The sequence below is a fragment of the Leptidea sinapis genome, chromosome 16 (assembly GCF_905404315.1).
Source record: "Leptidea sinapis chromosome 16, ilLepSina1.1, whole genome shotgun sequence".
NCBI classification, from domain to species: domain Eukaryota; kingdom Metazoa; phylum Arthropoda; class Insecta; order Lepidoptera; family Pieridae; genus Leptidea; species Leptidea sinapis.
This window is the reverse complement of record NC_066280.1, coordinates 9,650,370-9,668,612: the sequence shown is the minus strand read 5'-3', so window position 1 is coordinate 9,668,612 and position 18,243 is coordinate 9,650,370. Positions and strand designations below refer to the sequence as shown.

Below are 18,243 nucleotides of genomic sequence, written 5' to 3'. Positions count from 1 at the left end.
GTTGATGGCGAGAGATTACCGGAGCCGACAGGAAGAGGGAGAAACAAGAGTGATCTCCTTGTCGAGTTCGAAGGTTGACGTTTCTCTCCGCCCGTGACAACATATACAGAGTGTAAACAGACCTCAGTTTATGTGTGGGTTTGTTACAAAGCAAGACAGTAAAGAGAGACAGACAGATAAATTCATTAGATTTAACATGGGACAAAATGAGATAGGAAGCATTTTACCATATAGTGTCTTGGTACAAGCTATCATAGTTGAAGAGATTGTCTTATTTATGTATGACGCGAGTATACCGTATAATCTGACGTCATGCGCACAACATAGACACCAGGAGAACATATATATTGCAGCGGTGATAGTAATGTCTTTCATAAATCGTTGAAATCTTGTATCACCCTAGCAACATGTACCAGGACTTCATATGCAATTTAAAAGTTTTTATATTATAATTTGAGTAGGTATAATGTAGTGAAATTATTACTCTTCAAAGTGCACCAGGGACTAAGCAAATGACTACACCTAGCAGTTCCTATGAAGTAATCCCAACTGGGCAAATCAATCGGGCACTACATAGTTCGGAATAAGTGAATAGCCATTGATTATCAGTGTCTATCTTAATCCAGCTCTCTTCACAAGTGGAGACCTCGGACAACACAGTGTGGTCACAGATGGATTTTTTTGTTGGCATTGTAAACAGGGCCCTAAAAAGGTCACATAAACTTTTCCTGTTGACTAGTGTTGGCACTCGGCAAGCCTGATGATCTAATTTTGATGAATAAATAAATACCAGTGAATTCTTATTGGCATTAATATTTCTCGACAAAAGGTGACGAGCGCAGTTGCAATGACGCTCAGAACTTAAGTCTTTCAAGAAACACGAGTGGCACTGTTAGGCCGTAACCGGCAGGGCGTATCACTTACCATCAGGTCAACGTCTTGATCGACACTTCACTACTAAGTGAACTTTTGATAAAACACAGCGCATAAAGTCAGCGCTGACCGTCGGTCGAAAACTAAATGCAACCTCGCATTACAGGTAAGTATACCAACGTGTGTTGGTGAAATAAAGCAACAAGTACAGCGATATTCAATTTATTTAATACAAAATGTTATTCATCACTTGCTATTTAGAAATAGAACAACCCGACCGACTAGCTCCGCCACGGCTACCGCGTACTGTGTGTGTGTGTGTGGGCGGGGTCGGTGAACTTCCTTCGCCCCGCCCCCCGCTGGCTTCACAACACATACAGACGCACGCTACCACAATGTTGCTACATTATTATCTATTCATTACTAAGCATTATTCTAAAATATCAATCGTTACAGTAAATTAATATCAAACATAATGGTAAACGGTTTAACAAATACGATATGAGAGGCGCGAGCCCTTACTCCTACTTCGTCTCGACAATGTGGCTAATGTGCGTGATACAATACATAGAGGAGGTTCCTGCCATTGAGGTAATATATACTACGCTAACCTATTCCGGAAGAAGTTATATTGTTGAAAATTCCACAATACTAAGATATGTTAGTGTACCCATATTCATTCTTTCAATAATTGTTAATTGGAACGTGGAGGAAATTAGTAAAAAAAGAAGTAATATTTTTAAAATTCTACAATATTTGGATATGTTAGGGTATGTGTATAAGGTACACATTTTATCAAATATGGTTCGGTTGTATGATTCTCTCGTTTCATGACACGGCCGAGAAACCGTTAAACCAAACAATAAAATTAATTAGTTTAAAACACAACATATAAGATAAAAGAACAAAGCATACAAGATTTTATAAACGATTCGTTACTCGAACGGTTGGAAAGAGCGTTCGCACGTAACGCGAGAGATCGCGGGTTGGAGTCCCGCATCAATTAATTCCAGAAGTGAGGATTATCACTTTAAAAACATAACAAATTGTTTACTTTAAAACATTAAGGATTACTAATACTAGATGCTACAGAATGTTGTTATAGGTAACAACTTACTGGTTACACAAAGGAGTTGTAATTACTGGTAAAATTAATATAACTCTATTTATTATTCCTTACAGTACGTATCAGATGATTATTTATCATATCTCTAAAACACAAATTAACTAGATGTATTCTCTAACATTATTTTATTATCAGATTATTATTAACCTTAAACCTCGGTAGTAAAAACTGCGCATACAAATGTCTTACAAAAACTCTTTGACAATCACATTCATTCAATGTTTATCTAATTTATAAAATTCTCGTGTCCCGGTGTTTGTAATCAAGCACCTCCGAAATGGCTAAACCGATTTGTATGCATATCAGGTGGGCCTGAGAATCGGCCAACATCTATTTTTCATACCCCTAAATGATAAGGGTGACCCACCCCTAAATTTTTTTTTTCTGTCAATTTTCAATTCAATTTATTCTGTTCCATCCACAGATCCGCAATAGGGTTGCAAGATGGCAATCGAATATAATAATTGTAGTTCGATATATTTAGTAGGCCGTCGTCTATATAGCCCTAAAATCTTAATTATTGCATTTTTTTATTACTTTATATGGAAATACATAGTTCGCTGGGTCAGCTAGTAATTATATAAGTACCAGTTTTCACTACGATGTCACGTCGACAGGAGTTAAGTCTACAAATTATATTTATATTAAGCATATTTTAAAAACGCCATATGAGACTAAAAAATTTCACTACGAGATTAATGTTTTATGAGAGTTATTAAATCTCAATACACACGAAGGCATATTTTAAACAAAAAACTGGCATTCACATGTGGGTTTTGTTTCAAACCACTGACCAGTATAAATATCATTAGACAGGCTGTTCCATATGTTTGACAGCAAATCTTTTGTGCCAATTTGAAGCGCCGCTCGCGAGCGTGCAGACAACTAATTTTGACGGCTGGTGAGAGAAGCGTATAGTACTCTGACGTATTATTGCATTTTGAATTAATTTCGGTCGTTTTCCGTGTTATTTATGCTTCAGGAATCAACGTCAATAAAGTACACATTTTTTTTTTGTAAATAGTTTTCCTATCGATGTTTAGCTGAGGTTGTGATCACTAGTTTTAGTAGCGCAGACTCTCGCTACATGGCCAACAGCGCCAAATTGGCGAATATCAAACAGGCACAAAAGAACTTTGACAGCGACCAGTCCAGTGGTAAATAGTAGAGGTCAGTGTTTGAAACACTTACCATAGATTTTGTGAGTTGACGTTGAGTGTTCTCTAGTACGTGGTATAAATTATAACCTCAATGGGTCGCAGTGTAATGAATGCACGGGGCACGTTTAGCACACTAGTATTACATTAAGTATATACAAGTAACTATTTACTATATAACAACGGGTTCACATGGAGCGATTTTTTCGATTCACAACCTAAAATTTAAGTCGAATTTCAATGTACAAATTCAACCGGTTCAATCAAACATTGTAAACAAAATGGCGGATATTTAAAAAAACACAGGAGTTTGTTAGTAATATTATTTGTAAATGAACATAATTTATTATTAGTGTGAGAAACAGGGACGTGGGGGCCCCGACGCGCGTAAGGAAATAGTGACAGAAAGATAAATATGATGAATAAATATTTCGTTTAATTTTATGCAAAAAAATTTTTTGTGAAAAATTTTTACCCTTCACAAAGTCCCCCAAGCCAATTTTTATACGGAGTAACGCCAAGGCACGCTACGCCACTAGTGAGAAAGATTTTGTCTAAAAATTTATGGTTTCATGACTGGATTTATATCAGAATATCAATTAAAAATATTACAGTAATAATAAAAACGAATACAAAAGAAATGATTATTGAAATTGAAAAGTTCAGACGTGTCAAATAACATTCAATAAATGGGTTGAAGTCATAAAAGTATACCTAATGGTTTCAAACTTTTATCGAAACTATTTTTGTCGCTTACATTTTGTTTAAAGTCTATTCGGACGATTTAAAAAGCAGTTTACTAGTTGATTATCTTAAATCGCTACATGTGAATACGTTATAAGGGCAGTATCTTCACGAGTCGCTTCCGCTCCCGCTACCGCGCCCGCCTCCGTTGTATCACTGGGTGCGGCACACCGAGTCCTCACTCGCCATACTCGCTGTTCGCAAATTCACAGGGTTTTTGCTTTCTCTAACAAGTCGTTGATAAATTTCTGGAAACAATATATTGAACAGATCACAGAACTATTATTGAAAAAAGAAAGATGTTTATTTGAAAGGTGTACTACACATAAATATACAAAAAACTTAAAAAAAGCTTATAAAGGAGACAACGAGTGGGAGGCTCCTTTGCGCAGGATGCCGGCTAGATTATGGGTACCCCAACAGAACATATTTCTGCCGTGAAGCAGTAATGTGTAAACATTAGTGAGTTTCGGTCTGAAGGGCAAATTAGACTTAACATCTTATGTCTCAAGGTGACTAGCGCAATTATTGTAGTGCCACTCAGAATTTATGGGTTTTTCAAGAATCCTGAGCGGCATTGCATTGTAATAGGCAGGGCGTCTCGTCCTTTATTTTCATAAAAAAAAAACAATAAACAAACAAAATCTGAAACATTAATACTACCTATACGTCACGAAAATGGTCCCAACTCAGTATGTTTGCTGGTTTGAAAACCAACGCTGGTCTTCCGTTGGGCATTAGTAGGTTCCCAATGGAGAGTGCTTCTTCGGTCAGTGGAACATGGTGCAGGTGTATCAATATCATATGACAGTCGAATGTGTTTGTACCCTTTGGAAAATTTATGGAAGCATGCAATTAAAGAGAACGAGGAATTATAAATATTTGTCTCAATAAATACATAAGTATTTCATTTTAGAATATTTTTGGCTATCTCGGAGATGTTCTATACGCATCACACTACCGAAGAACTAAAGTAAACTTTAAGCTGAATATATAGTCTAGGAGACCCGCAAATAGGCGTTCTATAAGGGACTACGCGCACTTATTCAGCTCTGTTCAGCCTTTGGCCATAGAAAACAACAATTTTATATGGAGACGTGTACGCGTCCATTCTGCTTTCGCGGCAAACCAGCATAAAATGAGGATAAATGTGTTTTATTATGCGAAAAAAAGAGAGAAAAAAGCGATTCACTCAATTGTATAAAACGTGCAGTCATTGATAGATTGACAGATGACGGCTACAATCTTGTAAAAAACGGAGATAGCCGAAATCCACTACGTTTTAAGCAACTGTTAGCTTTCAAACTTAGCCGGATTATACTTCGTCGCTTATTGTAATCACTATTTCGAGCTTATGTCACATTACTGCACGTTTCATACAAACTTCTTTACGTTCAAAGACACAACTGCCATATCCCATTTACAATCCCTGTTGTAAACGCAATCTTTTCTTTAAGCCACTTGCCAGTAGTTACCTTTCAATACGACAGTATGAAATGCACTCGCATATCATGCCTCCCAATATGTCCAGTGTATCGTCAATCCGAGGTAAAGGATGGCTAACTTTTTTGGTCAAGTTGTTCAACATCCTGTAGTCTACACAGAATCCTTCATTACCAGTACTCCTTCCTTAACACCACGGGCTAGTCGACGGTTCAATGACCTTGCTTTGCCTCATTTTGAAGCTTGAATAGTTTCTAAAACTTCTTGCTCCTTTGCTAATGGCATGTCTTGGTCTCTGTTTGATCGGTGAGTTAGTACCAGTGCCAATTGAGTATGTCACCCCAAAGTTGTTCTTGTTGTAATTAATACCATAACAACTCTGTTGCTTTTGTATATTCCTTGGATTCCAAGTTCTTCCTCGAGTAATTTACTGCGTTACATCGCCCATAAATAACGGTGTTCTTTGAGATTAATAATCTTTTCTTTAGCATCATGTTTGATCATGATAACCGTTATCGTTCTTATCTAGCTGATATAAAAAGATTAGTAAATAAGTAATTAGTAGTTAATTGAGCTTCCCAAATCGGCAGTGCCCCAGGGCACCAAAACCGAGTGTGCTATAAACACTCTACTCCCTAACCAAGTTCTGACCTTTATTTTGTTTATAAGATGGTTTATTTTGCATGGTCTTATAGCTTGTTTCAATAGCTTTCTGATACATTCATTTAAATACTCCTAATTATAAGCAATCTATTGCTACACGTAAAATAATACGCACTGACTGAACGCAGCGCGAGCGACAAAATCGCATACATAGGCTGCACTAAAAGTATCGGGAATGCTGTGCGTAAGCTGATTGAGGAAGATCGACATGTGACATACCCCGAAATTCAGGCAACTTTAGACATTGGCATGAGTCAAATACAAATAATCTTGCATGAACAATTAGGTGTAAAAAAGTTATTTTCCCGATGGATACCGCATTTGCTCTGAAGAGCAGAAAGCGGCTCGCGTTACTTGGTGCGTCAGAACTCTCGAAAGATTCCACACAGGATCTTCAAATGCTGTATACAACATCGTATCAGGTGACGAATCCTGGATATACGCGTACGAACCCGAAACAAAAAACGAGTCACGAGTTTGGGTGTTCGAAAATGAGTTAAAGCCAACAAAAATTGTTCGTTCACGGAGTGTTGCAAAAAAAATGGGGACCACGTTCGTCTCCAAAACATGTTGTGACTATTCCTCTTGAGGGATAAAGAACGGTTAATGCAGAATGGTATGCTAGCATTTGTTTGCCACAAGTCGTTTCCGAACTCCGTAAAGAGAACTGCAACCGCCGCATCATCCTCCATCACGACAATGCTAGTACTCACACCGCGCACAGAATAAAAGAGTTTTTAGAGCAAGAAAACATAGAATTATTAGACCATCCGCCGTACAGCCCCGACCTAAGCCCTAATGATTTCTATACTTTCCCGAAAATAAAGAATAAATTGCATGGTCAGAGATTTTCATCACCTGAAGAAGCTGTGGACGCCTACAAAACGGCCATTTTGGAGACCCCAACTTCCGAATGGAATGGTTGCTTCAATGATTGGTTCCATCGTATGGAAAAATGTGTCAAATTTGGCGGAGAATACTTCGAAAAGCAATAAATACATTTTTAAATAGTAATGTTGTGTCACTTCCTTGATTCCCGAAATTTTCAGTGCCGTCCTCGTATTGACGATAATAGTCCTAATTCAGTTTATTCGATACTAGTTGATGCGCGCGACTTCTTTGACGAAGGGTTTTTAAAAATAATAAGCAAGTTTGGAATTGAATATTATCTCATGTCCTATTCTAGTTCTGGTTTCCGTTTTCGCTCCCGTTCTCAACATATTATTTCGAAGAAGATTGCTATGGCAAACTAAACCTTCTATTGGTCTATACCAATACAAATATACAAATATACCTATGTATAGATAGGCTCATCAACTTAAATTTCAGTTTATCACAAATCCCGCGGTAACCATGGATTATTCCGGGAATAAATTTAGCCTATTTCCTTTACCAAGACTATCGCTGTACCAAATTTAATAAAAATCGGTTCTGTATCTGCGCCGTAAAAGCGCAACAAACAAACTTACATTCACATTTATTATATTAGTAGGGATAAAGTGAGAATACTATTTTTATGTAATATTTGATACACATTACGGGATTTAACACAGTTGATTAATGATTTTATGGTGACCAATTAAGTAATCTAAACTGTTCAACCATAAAAACATTGTGCATTTAAATATTAAATTGTATAATGTACAGAATTACAATGGTTTTTTATGTGTAATGCAAGTGTCATGGGCAAGAAGTAGATTAAGAAAAGAAAAAGATTGTGTTTGACAGTTAGATTATTTATAATTGACATTGTACGTGGCAAAGTTGTATTTCAGTAAGAGTTTGAGTGAATAGCTCGACACAATACAGTACCTTATGCTAAAGGCAATCGGGTCTACGAAACCTGCGGGCCTACCATAAACACTTATTGCGATTCAATTGACAACCTAAAATGAACTGCATTGCTATTTTGTACCACGACGGTCAATTAAATGTCAAAAATGATATCAACTGAATCGCAAACTGATTAGTTCGTTCATTCATTCGTACCATGAGGTGTTATTTCAACCTAAACTGGATAGCTTATTTGTCAAAGTGACCGATTCGAAAAAAGTTGCTACTTCCTTAGAGGAAAGTGAATCGTGTTGTTAATAACTTTAAAAAATAGTGAAAACAAAGAAAAGAAGATTTTTATTGATTAAGGATGAGATGAGAATACTTTACTGGTCTTTTTTGTATAACAAAATACTGAAAATAAATACCAAAAATGAAAATATTAAAGACGAGGCAGTAAGGGCCCGGGCTATAGCCTGTTCGCAAGAAAGAATTAAAAAAAATGTAGTCTGTGGTCCTGTCAAATCAAACATCAATGGAGATGCGTTCATTTTTACGAAAAGACATAAGCAAACATTTAATTTGTAATTCAAAGAACTATATTTATTTATATTACTATTATTTAATAAGTATAAAAAAGGGTTTAATGGTTTATAATTTGATGCAAATTTAAAATGTATTTTTAGTATTTTCTACGCAAAAAACCGCTAAAATCATATCATTTTAGGTTTCGAAACGCAATTTTATTTCGTTCATTCTTCATAAGCGATCCAAACGCCATTCAGTAAAAGGCACTTCATGGTACGAATTTTAGTGATTCAGTTTAGGTACCTAAACTGACCTACATCGGATTCGCATCGCTTATTAAAAGTTGATGGTAGGCCCTCTCGCGTCGTAAATCAGATTGGCTTGCTATATTTGCATATCAACAAGGTATAGTAGATATCATCAGCTCATAATACGCCAGGCCATCAAATAGTCAGCAAGCTAAAAAGTCGGAAAACTATCTCATACTAGCTAAGTAAGTACACAACTCTCTTCGAGACAATAAATGGCACTTTAATTACTGTTACATTTGTATAATTTTAAACGTATCATCACACATTTTAGGTAATATTTAAACTATTGTCACATCCATGCTAGTGTTGGTACGAAAAAGCATTCACACTCGATAAGTTGAGTTAAGATATAATCGTTAAGCACTGGCTCCCGTCTATTTCCATATTATTTTTAAGTCGTAAATACGTTATTATTTAATGGGATAAGAAAGATTAACGAGGGTACGGGTGCTTTGATGGTAAGTGAGCACCATCCGCGCTTTATTGCAACACCAAAGGCATCACAGAAGTAGCGATTGATATCCGGATCGATACGACATCTCGTCACCGCTTTTGTACTTCCGTCGTCATGTGGTGGTGTAATGCGTTTACCGCCGCAAATCCAAACCGAGCGCTACGAGAATTTATAAAACACGAAGTTTTTTTATGACAAAAAGGGACGAGAGGAACATGAGGTCTACTCGCAAAATCGACGCTACATTCGGAACGATACGATAATACTCCGAATATATCGCAACTAACCTACTCTAACAAATGTTCGAATTCCTTATCGTTTATCGTTACCATAGACTAATATTTTGAAATTTTACGATGTTAGTGTGAATAAATTATGTGCAAACCTTGAAAAACTAAATGTTATCTGTGCTATGTCGCTGTTAAGTGTAAAAGTCAAAACATAGTTTAGACGCAAAGGACCATGCCAGACCTGCACCACCAATTTACATCATTGATACAAAATGTACTAATTTAAGAATTATGTAATAAATATAATATGACTATTTAAAATTGAATAAGTAATACAAAACTAGCGAATAAATAAAATGTAAAAAAAAGTAACTCAACCCTTCTCGTCGACTTCCTATTTGTCAGGCGGCCATTTGCATTACTTTCTACGCATAAACGATCAATAGAACGACTTAAATTACTTGGTAGTAAAAAATGTTGAATATAAATTAATGTTTAAATATTTGCGAAAGTTCGTTCGTTCAATCATCGTTTCGACATTGAATATGATGTAAATAAGAGTAGGATTTGGACACGACTAATGCCACGATATATCGAATATCGATTTAGGAGTAGGCCCCCAGGACGTTCAGCTTATGGTAATTGATATGCCCTGCCCATTATAATGCAGTGCCGCTCAAGATTCTCGAAAAACCCAAAAAATCTACAATAGTGCTCGTCTCCTTGAGACATAAGACCTTAAGTCTCATTTACCCAGTAATTTCACTAGCTACGGCACCCTCAAGACCACAACAATGCTTACACATTACTGCTTCACGGCATAGGCGCAGTTGTGCTACCGACTGACCGATCTGACCGACTCCCACTGGTAAAACAAAGTGGTACTACAAATACTTACATTTACATCCTTCTGGGGTTTCTTGGCATCTATTAATATACTCTGTAAAAAAAAAACAAAAATGACTATCAGTTAGTGGAGCATGGGACACAATCATTATAAAGGAGAATCTATAAATTATTTTTATTTCATTATAAATGACAAAGTTGCAGATATCGCGCGAGTTGAATGCAGTCGGGTCCGAGGTACGGTGGGGGAGCATCTCTCCCCGCTGTCCACACGTCTCGCCTCGCTCGCCTACCGTGTAGTGATGTGCCGTTCTTGGCAGTTATCGTGCCGTGTTATATTTTTGATTTTAAAAATGACTGATCCGAGACCATCAAGTTCCGTTCCAAAAGAAACGATTCATCTCTAAGCACGAGAAATGAAAAATGTTAGACATGTATGTTGAAGAAAGGCAAAACAAAAATTTGGGATTAAATTAAGGTTAAATTGGTGCACTTAAAGATTTTATTTAGTAATACGGCTTTACTCTCGATTTTTCGGTGTGGGTACAGACTATTTTCAGACCATTATCAGGTTGAGTGTAGTGGGTTCGAGATAACGTTCCGTCTCTTCCTCCGGACTTTGCTCGTAAAAATCGTGAGTAAAGGCGTATTACTAAATAAGTTTACAATGTCTCACGAGAGTTTTAATAACTTAAAGCATTGTTTAATAGTTATTTATGCAACTGTTGTGTAATAAGGGGTATTAAAACACGAATGTGATAATAGTATCACATGAGTGTTTTAATACCTAATTATCAACAGTTGCATACAAAACTATCTACACCCATAATATGAATGCTCTATAAAATATTCTGAAAGAGTTAGCTTACTGCTAACATTAAAAAAGCCAGTCCTAGTTACCATTACATCATCCAAACGAGTGTTGTAATGTTGTACTGAATTTCATTACAACACTCGTTTGGATGATGTAATGAATTCAGATGGATGTTACTAGGACTGGTTTTTTTAATGTTGATATTGCCAGGATGAGATGTAATGGTTATTAGGACACTGGGTGTTTTAATGTTGGCAATAAGCTAACTGTTTAAGAATCTTTAATAGAGTATTTAAAGCATGGGTGTAGATAAATTTATCGACAAACTCATGATTATCGTCATCAATTGTAATTAGGTCACAGCACTATCGTATTCCAAAACTGCAATCAACTCGTGCGTTATCTGTGTAATATAAACCGGAGTCCGGACCCAACAGAGTCTTACGTTCAGACGCGCGCGGCGCTGCTCATCGCTGTCCATGTCAAGCAACTCGTCGACGTCCACCTCCACCTCGGCCTCCGCCCCCGGACCTGAACCTGCTCCCTGCAACAAATTCATGCAATTTCGTGCGATGCATTTTATAATCTATATATATAAAAACAATTGCTGTTCGTTAGTCTCGCTAAAACTCGAGAGCGGCTGGACCGATTTGGCTAATTTTGGTCTTGAATAATTTCTGGAAGTCCATCGAAGGTTTCAAAGGTTTGAATAAACATGAAAATGCTCGGATTTAAATAAAAACAACAATTTGGATTTTCCCCCGCCGCCGTTCAGAAATCAAATTGAAAGAATAGTTGAAAATGAATAACTAATTAGAATTATTATATCATTCTAACTTTCTCAGGAGGTAAAAAGTAAACTTAATTTTAGGTAACTATAGTAGGTAGATTGTTACTACAGTTGTTAACTATCTTTCAGATTATTTTTATGTAGATTAATAAATCTTGAGTTAAAAAAGTTTATTTAAAAGTTTTTTGCATTTTTTTAGTTTTATTTTAAATCTTTAAATTGATGTGTCTGTCAATATCAAATTGAGACCTCATAAAAAGCCAGTATTTTAGGAAAACTCTGTTTTGTAAGTAAGCAGCTTCAAGTAATTATATCGTGTATATAAACAAAAATAATAATAAAATTTCATTCATACCGAGCATTACATTTTATTTCTTTTAATAAAAAAAGGATGCCTTTCGTTTGTTTTAACTTTATTTTATACAAAAGTTTAGGTCTTTTATTTATCCATTGAGGCAGTACGAAGTCTGCCGGGTCAGCTAGTACCTAATAAAATAAAAAAGCCTTTGTTGCTGTACTAAACGGTCTTTACTTTGGTACAGCTTGTCTTCCGACAAAGGCTTCCTCCAAAGAATTCCATTCTGTCCTGTCTTTTGCTGTACGAGTCCATAGTTGCCCCGCTATTTTCTTGATGCCGTCTTCCCATCTCATAGGCTGTCGACCTCTATTTCTTTTGCTATCTAGTGGTTGCCATTTAGTTATTAGTCTTGTCCACGTCTCTGCCTTTTCTCTTATCATATGATTTATCCATTTCCACTTTAATTGTTTGAATGTTATGTATGCAGTCTTAAAATTTGACTTATTTTTAATGGCTTGTAATTTTACACGATCCATTCTTTTAATTCCTATTTATATTTATTATACCTAAACACAAACTATTACTTTTGAGCTGTGTGTTACATGGATGGTGATTATTAGAATCCGATAAACATGATGACTCCTATAGCTGAGTGGTTAGTGACCCTGCGTACTGAGCTAGAGGTCCCGGATTCGAATCCCGGTAGGCGCAAACATTTATATGATGAAAATGAATGTTTGTTCCCGAGTCATGGATGTTTATATGTATTTATGTATGTTAAAGTAAGTATATTGTATTAAATATATCGTTGTCTTGTACCCATAGTACAGGCTATGCCTGGGGCAAGATAATTTATGCTAGAGTGTGTCAACATTACACAATCAAGTTATTTTCAAAGATTACAAGTCCAGAGATTTTTTTTAAGAAAGTTAGAAAGATATAAAAATTCTTATTAGTTATTCATTTTAAACTATTATTTTTATTTGATTTCTGAACGACGCACGGGGGACACATTAAAGAAAATCAAAATTGTTGTTTTTATTCAATTCCGAGTACTTTCATATTTAATCCACCTTTTAAACCTTCTCTGGACTTCCACAAATACTTCAAGACTAAAATTAGCCTAATCGGTCCAGGCGTTCTCGAGTTTTAGCGAGAATAACGAACTGCAATTCATTTTTATATATAAAGATAAACAAAATAATATTGTACGTGCAGTGGCTGCTAGAGACATACCGGACACTCGTACAACTTCTGCAGCTCGTCGTACAGCCACATCTCGACGGCGAGACGTTTTCGTATCAGCGCCATCTGGTGGCTGCCGTACTTTGCTGTTAAAAACTTCTCACGACGCTCCTTTACCTGAAATACAAAACTGAAAACTAAAGAGACTCGCCATGCGCTTCGAACGAAATCAAGGCAGAAGGCGATATCATATGGCTCTTAGATTATTAATACGTCTAGAAGGTCTGTTTATGGTAGACAACCGATAAAAACAGGCCAGCAATATTAGTTTAGTGTGCGTGACAAGCTACGTCTTACACTCGCGATTTGTATGACACTTTGTCTAAAGTCTATTTTTTCGACGTTTTCACAGCTGTTATAGTCTATCTAGACGACTAATGATCCAAGAGAGCCTACCATCAACTTTTAATAAGTGATGCGATTCTGATGCATTTCGATTTAGGTAACTAAACTGAATCGCTAAAATTCGTACCATGAAGTGCCTTTTACTGAATGGCATTTGGATCCCATAAGAAAAATGAACAAAATAAATTTGTCTGTGGTGAGAAAGAGATGACGCTCTACAGTCGTTGCATCAGTTTAACCTAAAATGATATGATTTTAGCGGTTTTTTTGCGTAGAAAATACAAAAAAAAATTGATATCATTTTTGACATTCAATTGACATCATTGCGATTTAATCAGTTGATTTGAAGTCAACCTAAATTAGATAGCTCTAATCACGTCGTGGTACGAAATAGCAAAGCAGGACATTTTAGGTTGTCAATTGAATCGCAATAAGAGTTCATGGTAGGCTCGAAGGTATTTTTATTGTATTATTTACCTCGCCCTTGTCGCAGAAGTTGACATGAAGGCCCGCCCGCGCCGGCGAGCGCTCGGTGGGCGACAGCGCGGGGTGTGAGGCGCGCGCGGGGGGCGCGGGGTACGCTCCCGCCACGCCGCACTCCATGCCGCTGGCGGAGCCGGCGCCGGCGCCGCTTCTCTGTATCATTTATTCAACTAATAATATGTGGTAAAAAATATTTTTGTGTCCTACCCTCTGCGGTAGGATACCCTGAGTTGCAGAGGCTAGGTCCTTCCGAAAGGCTATAAATTATTAAACATAATTAGCAAACTCAATAAAAAGAGGTGTGTGTGTGTGCGTGTATGTGTATCTGTGCGTGTGTGTGTGTGTTTTTTTTTTGGATGAAGTGAATTGAATGAAGTGTTGCAATGGGTTCCATCGCATATTGGTTTAAGGGGCAATGAGGAGGCGGACAGACTGGCTAAACAAGCAACACTGAAGGGTAAAAAGATGTATATTAAACCGGATTTAATTGAATTCTTACCAAAATATAAAAGGAAATGTCAGGATTTATGGGGAGAGTACTTTGATCGTAGATTTTTAGAAAAAGGAATTTGGTATAGAATTTTGCAGTCTCAGCCTCCTCATATACCGTAGTTTTTTAATGTAAAGATTAAAAGGAGGTTGATTGTTATTGCTCACAGACTGAGATCCGGCCACATGCCTTTGAATAAGTTTAAATTTTTGATGAAAATTGCGGAGTCTCCTCTATGTGAGTCATGTGGAACAATTGAGGATGTTGAGCACTTGTTAAAGGAATGTGTCCGATTTCAGTCTAGTAAAGACAAAATTGTAAGACTTATGGGTTTGAACAGATTTGATACGGGCATGTTTGTAAATGTACTTACCCGTCCTGTATCTAAGGATGCCATAAGTCTGTTTGAATCCATAAGTCTTTTTTGTTGAACACTTTAGATATAGCTTACTTTTCGTTTTATTAACCTTTTTTTAATTTGTTAAGTTAAGAATTTTGTTTTTATTTTGTCTTTTTAATGTACTTAGATTATAATGGGGCTGACATGTACATACATATAAAAGCCACTAAATCAATAAAGAAAAAAGTAAAACAAATGAATAAAGTGATTTTCCTTCTTCGTCTTCGAAGAAAGAACACACAAAGTATCGTATTTTCGGACAAAGAAAATCAAATCTATTGCAGGAGCGCTTTTTGAATTTGGAACATTACAACGCTCCCGCAATGTTATATGAAACTGCGTGCTGGGGTTATTACATACTCTTTGATCGGATCTCTTTTGTCATTCTTGGCTTACCTTTGCGTTTGTCTGTCGTCACAGATGATAAAAAAAAATTGGAGGAATTGGAGATGGATTGTACATCAGATTTAAGATCAGAAGCCAAATTGGCAATGGAAAACCAGCTTCCATTGAAGTCAAAAGAAAAATACATCAAAGTATATGAAAATTTAATGAATTGAAAAAACTAGAAAAATTCGCCAAAACAGTATTTTTGATGTATTTTAATGAGATTTCTAAAACTCAAATCAGCCATCAAAAAGTCAAAAACATTATGGGCAGTTTATTTCATGCAAAAATGGCATTAGCTTGAAAAATTATTGGAGTCCAACTACTTTTAATTTATATTATATATAAAGAGTGTGTTTTATTTCCCTGCATTCTTTTGAGAAAAGCACTATATATGCCTTGGCGGGAAATGACAATTGCCTGTTTTGTATTTAGTCATAAACTGATACTCAATTTACAATTGCCTACTTCTCGGCCTTGCAATAATGTGTTATTGATTTGGTTTGACAGTGACGCTTAGACAAACTGCAATGCATCCGACTAATATCTTCCCTTTTTTAGTGTGTGTCCGTACAGAATAGATGGCGCTATGCAAACTTAATGGCTCCCAGGCTTGCCCTGCATGTTTCAATATGACAACTCTCTCTGTTATCCCATTACTTAAGCATTTTATTAAGGTAAAACCTTTATTTGTGAATGCAACTACCTAGTGTATTATATTAGAAGTTACACTATGAATTCGTGATATTTTATCAAGTTTTTTTGCAATGCAAATAAATTTATTTCAACGAAGTCACTTTCGTTATCTATACTTTAAAAAAATGTGATTTGAATTGTCTGAGTTTTAAATGTTTATTCATTCGGAATAAACAATAATTAGGAATTTCCAATTCCTAAGTATAATAATTTTTAACACAAGTCCCACTTGAGAGGCTTCTTTGCACAGAATGCAATCACAGGAACAAAAAGACCAGCTGTAACTAATTCACGGCAAAACCGGATGATGGATTGTACCCTTGTTTTACTTGAAGACTATCGGCAGAAAAAACTACAAGGAGTGGACTTGGAGGGCTAAATTGTTTGCCTAAATCTATCTGCAGTACAAATTACAACCTTTGTAATGTACCTTCGCAAGGCAATATTTGAAGAGATCGAGACACACACACACAGGGAAATATGAATACATACATAACTCTGCCCTCTAAGTTGATAATAATGCTTCTTTATTTAATTATTGATTTAATATACTAAATCAGTCAGAACTAAGAGTCTTTACTCAAAAAACCCTTCCAAACTAGAAAAGCTACGGGCAGAAATAGAAGGCACTCGACCTCATGGAATATAACTCATAAGATAGGTGAACCAAATCAAAGGCAAAGGCAGTCCCGTTTGTTGATAGCACATAACTTGACATAGGATATGACTTTTGCAAGTAAATTATGGGACTACTAAGGAAATAGACATTTCATAATAATACTTTTTAATATTAAAACAAAGTAGTTTCATAAAATCAACAGATCATACACTACAATAATGAAACATTCTGGTAACAATGTTTTATTAAATTCTTGCAATGAAAATCAGTTTTGAGCTGATCAAACATGAAGATTACCATGAGATAGTGCTGCAGCTCAACAATTTATTATTATGCCTTAACAATGATACAAATTTAAGTGGCGGGTTAAGATGGAAACATAGATTAGATTACATAGATTGAGGATATTAAAGCTATATTATGATATTAAATGCTACAAGTTCCACTTTTCAGAATTCAATAAGTTCATGTTGTCTCTAACGACCACTCCTTTATTAGGCATTACTTAATGCAATCTCAAAATAGACTCAACATTCATGTTGTCAAAATAAATTATCAAATATTAATTTTTCGGAGCACGCGTGAAATTAGTTCAGCATCATATTCGAACTCATTTGTACTAGTACCCCGGTACAAATTCAAACTATAAATAGGTAACATAGAATGTAAGTGTCGCGTGCCGACTTTCGTATATGATGAACAGTCAGATGGACGTACCGTGTTTCGCAGGAACAGCCTCTCAGCAGCCAGCTCTGCGCACCTGTTCTGACCCAGCAGCAGCAGGCATCAAATTAAACAAGGCACTACTTGCAAGATCACTAATCCTTAACGCACGTGATTTTATGCGATACAGAGGCAATGCTAAAACGGAAAACCGTAACGCGGCGCTGCCGACGAGGAATCGCTAGTCACTAACTCACTAGCACTATTCACAATGAAAATTTTGATTCTAAATAATTAATTGTTGTGAAGAAAGTAGTCTTTGAATCTTCAATCTATTCGGAAATACAGCACAGTCTGAAAATAACTGTAACTGACTACTCACTACTGTACTGTTATGATTTATGAATAAATATATGATTTAATCATTTAAGAACTGTCATTTGTCAGTAACTTCATCTTCGTCTGACTGTCAGTCTGACGTAGTGACGTCTGTGACTTATATTTTAAAATTTAGAACTGTGACGTTAACTATCTTCGACTAATATCAATTGTTTCTCTTTGTTCATTGCTTGGATAAGCATAGGACTAAAGAAGCTCTTAGTATATCCAAGTCCTTGGTGTTTTATCTTCTTTAGAAAAGTCTGAGTTGGTTTCATATTATAATATACGTTATTTCAAAATATACATTTTATTGATTTACTTAATAATTATTAATAATAAAATACGTAGTGTGAATAAAAGTTATAATAATTATGACGAAATGTTTAATATATAATGATGTAAAACAATTTTTCAGTTAAACGTAAATCTGTAAAGACTATTCAAGGGAAAAATAGATGAATGCAGAAATCTCCAAGATCTATCG

General features: G+C 36.0%; 1 protein-coding gene across 1 annotated transcript; it reads right to left on the bottom strand.

Moving 5' to 3' along the window:
• Nucleotides 1-1,079: 1,079 nt before the first annotated feature.
• Nucleotides 1,080-17,783, bottom strand: LOC126968761 (protein phosphatase 1 regulatory subunit 14B). Its single transcript, XM_050813874.1, has 6 exons — nt 17,433-17,783; nt 14,118-14,276; nt 13,287-13,412; nt 11,408-11,506; nt 10,201-10,242; nt 1,080-4,148 (listed from the first exon to the last, which is right to left on the bottom strand). The coding sequence occupies exons 2-6, from the start codon at nt 14,241-14,243 to the stop codon at nt 4,107-4,109; spliced, it is 435 nt and encodes a 144-aa protein (XP_050669831.1). The 5' UTR covers nt 14,244-14,276; nt 17,433-17,783; the 3' UTR covers nt 1,080-4,106.
• Nucleotides 17,784-18,243: the final 460 nt, after the last annotated feature.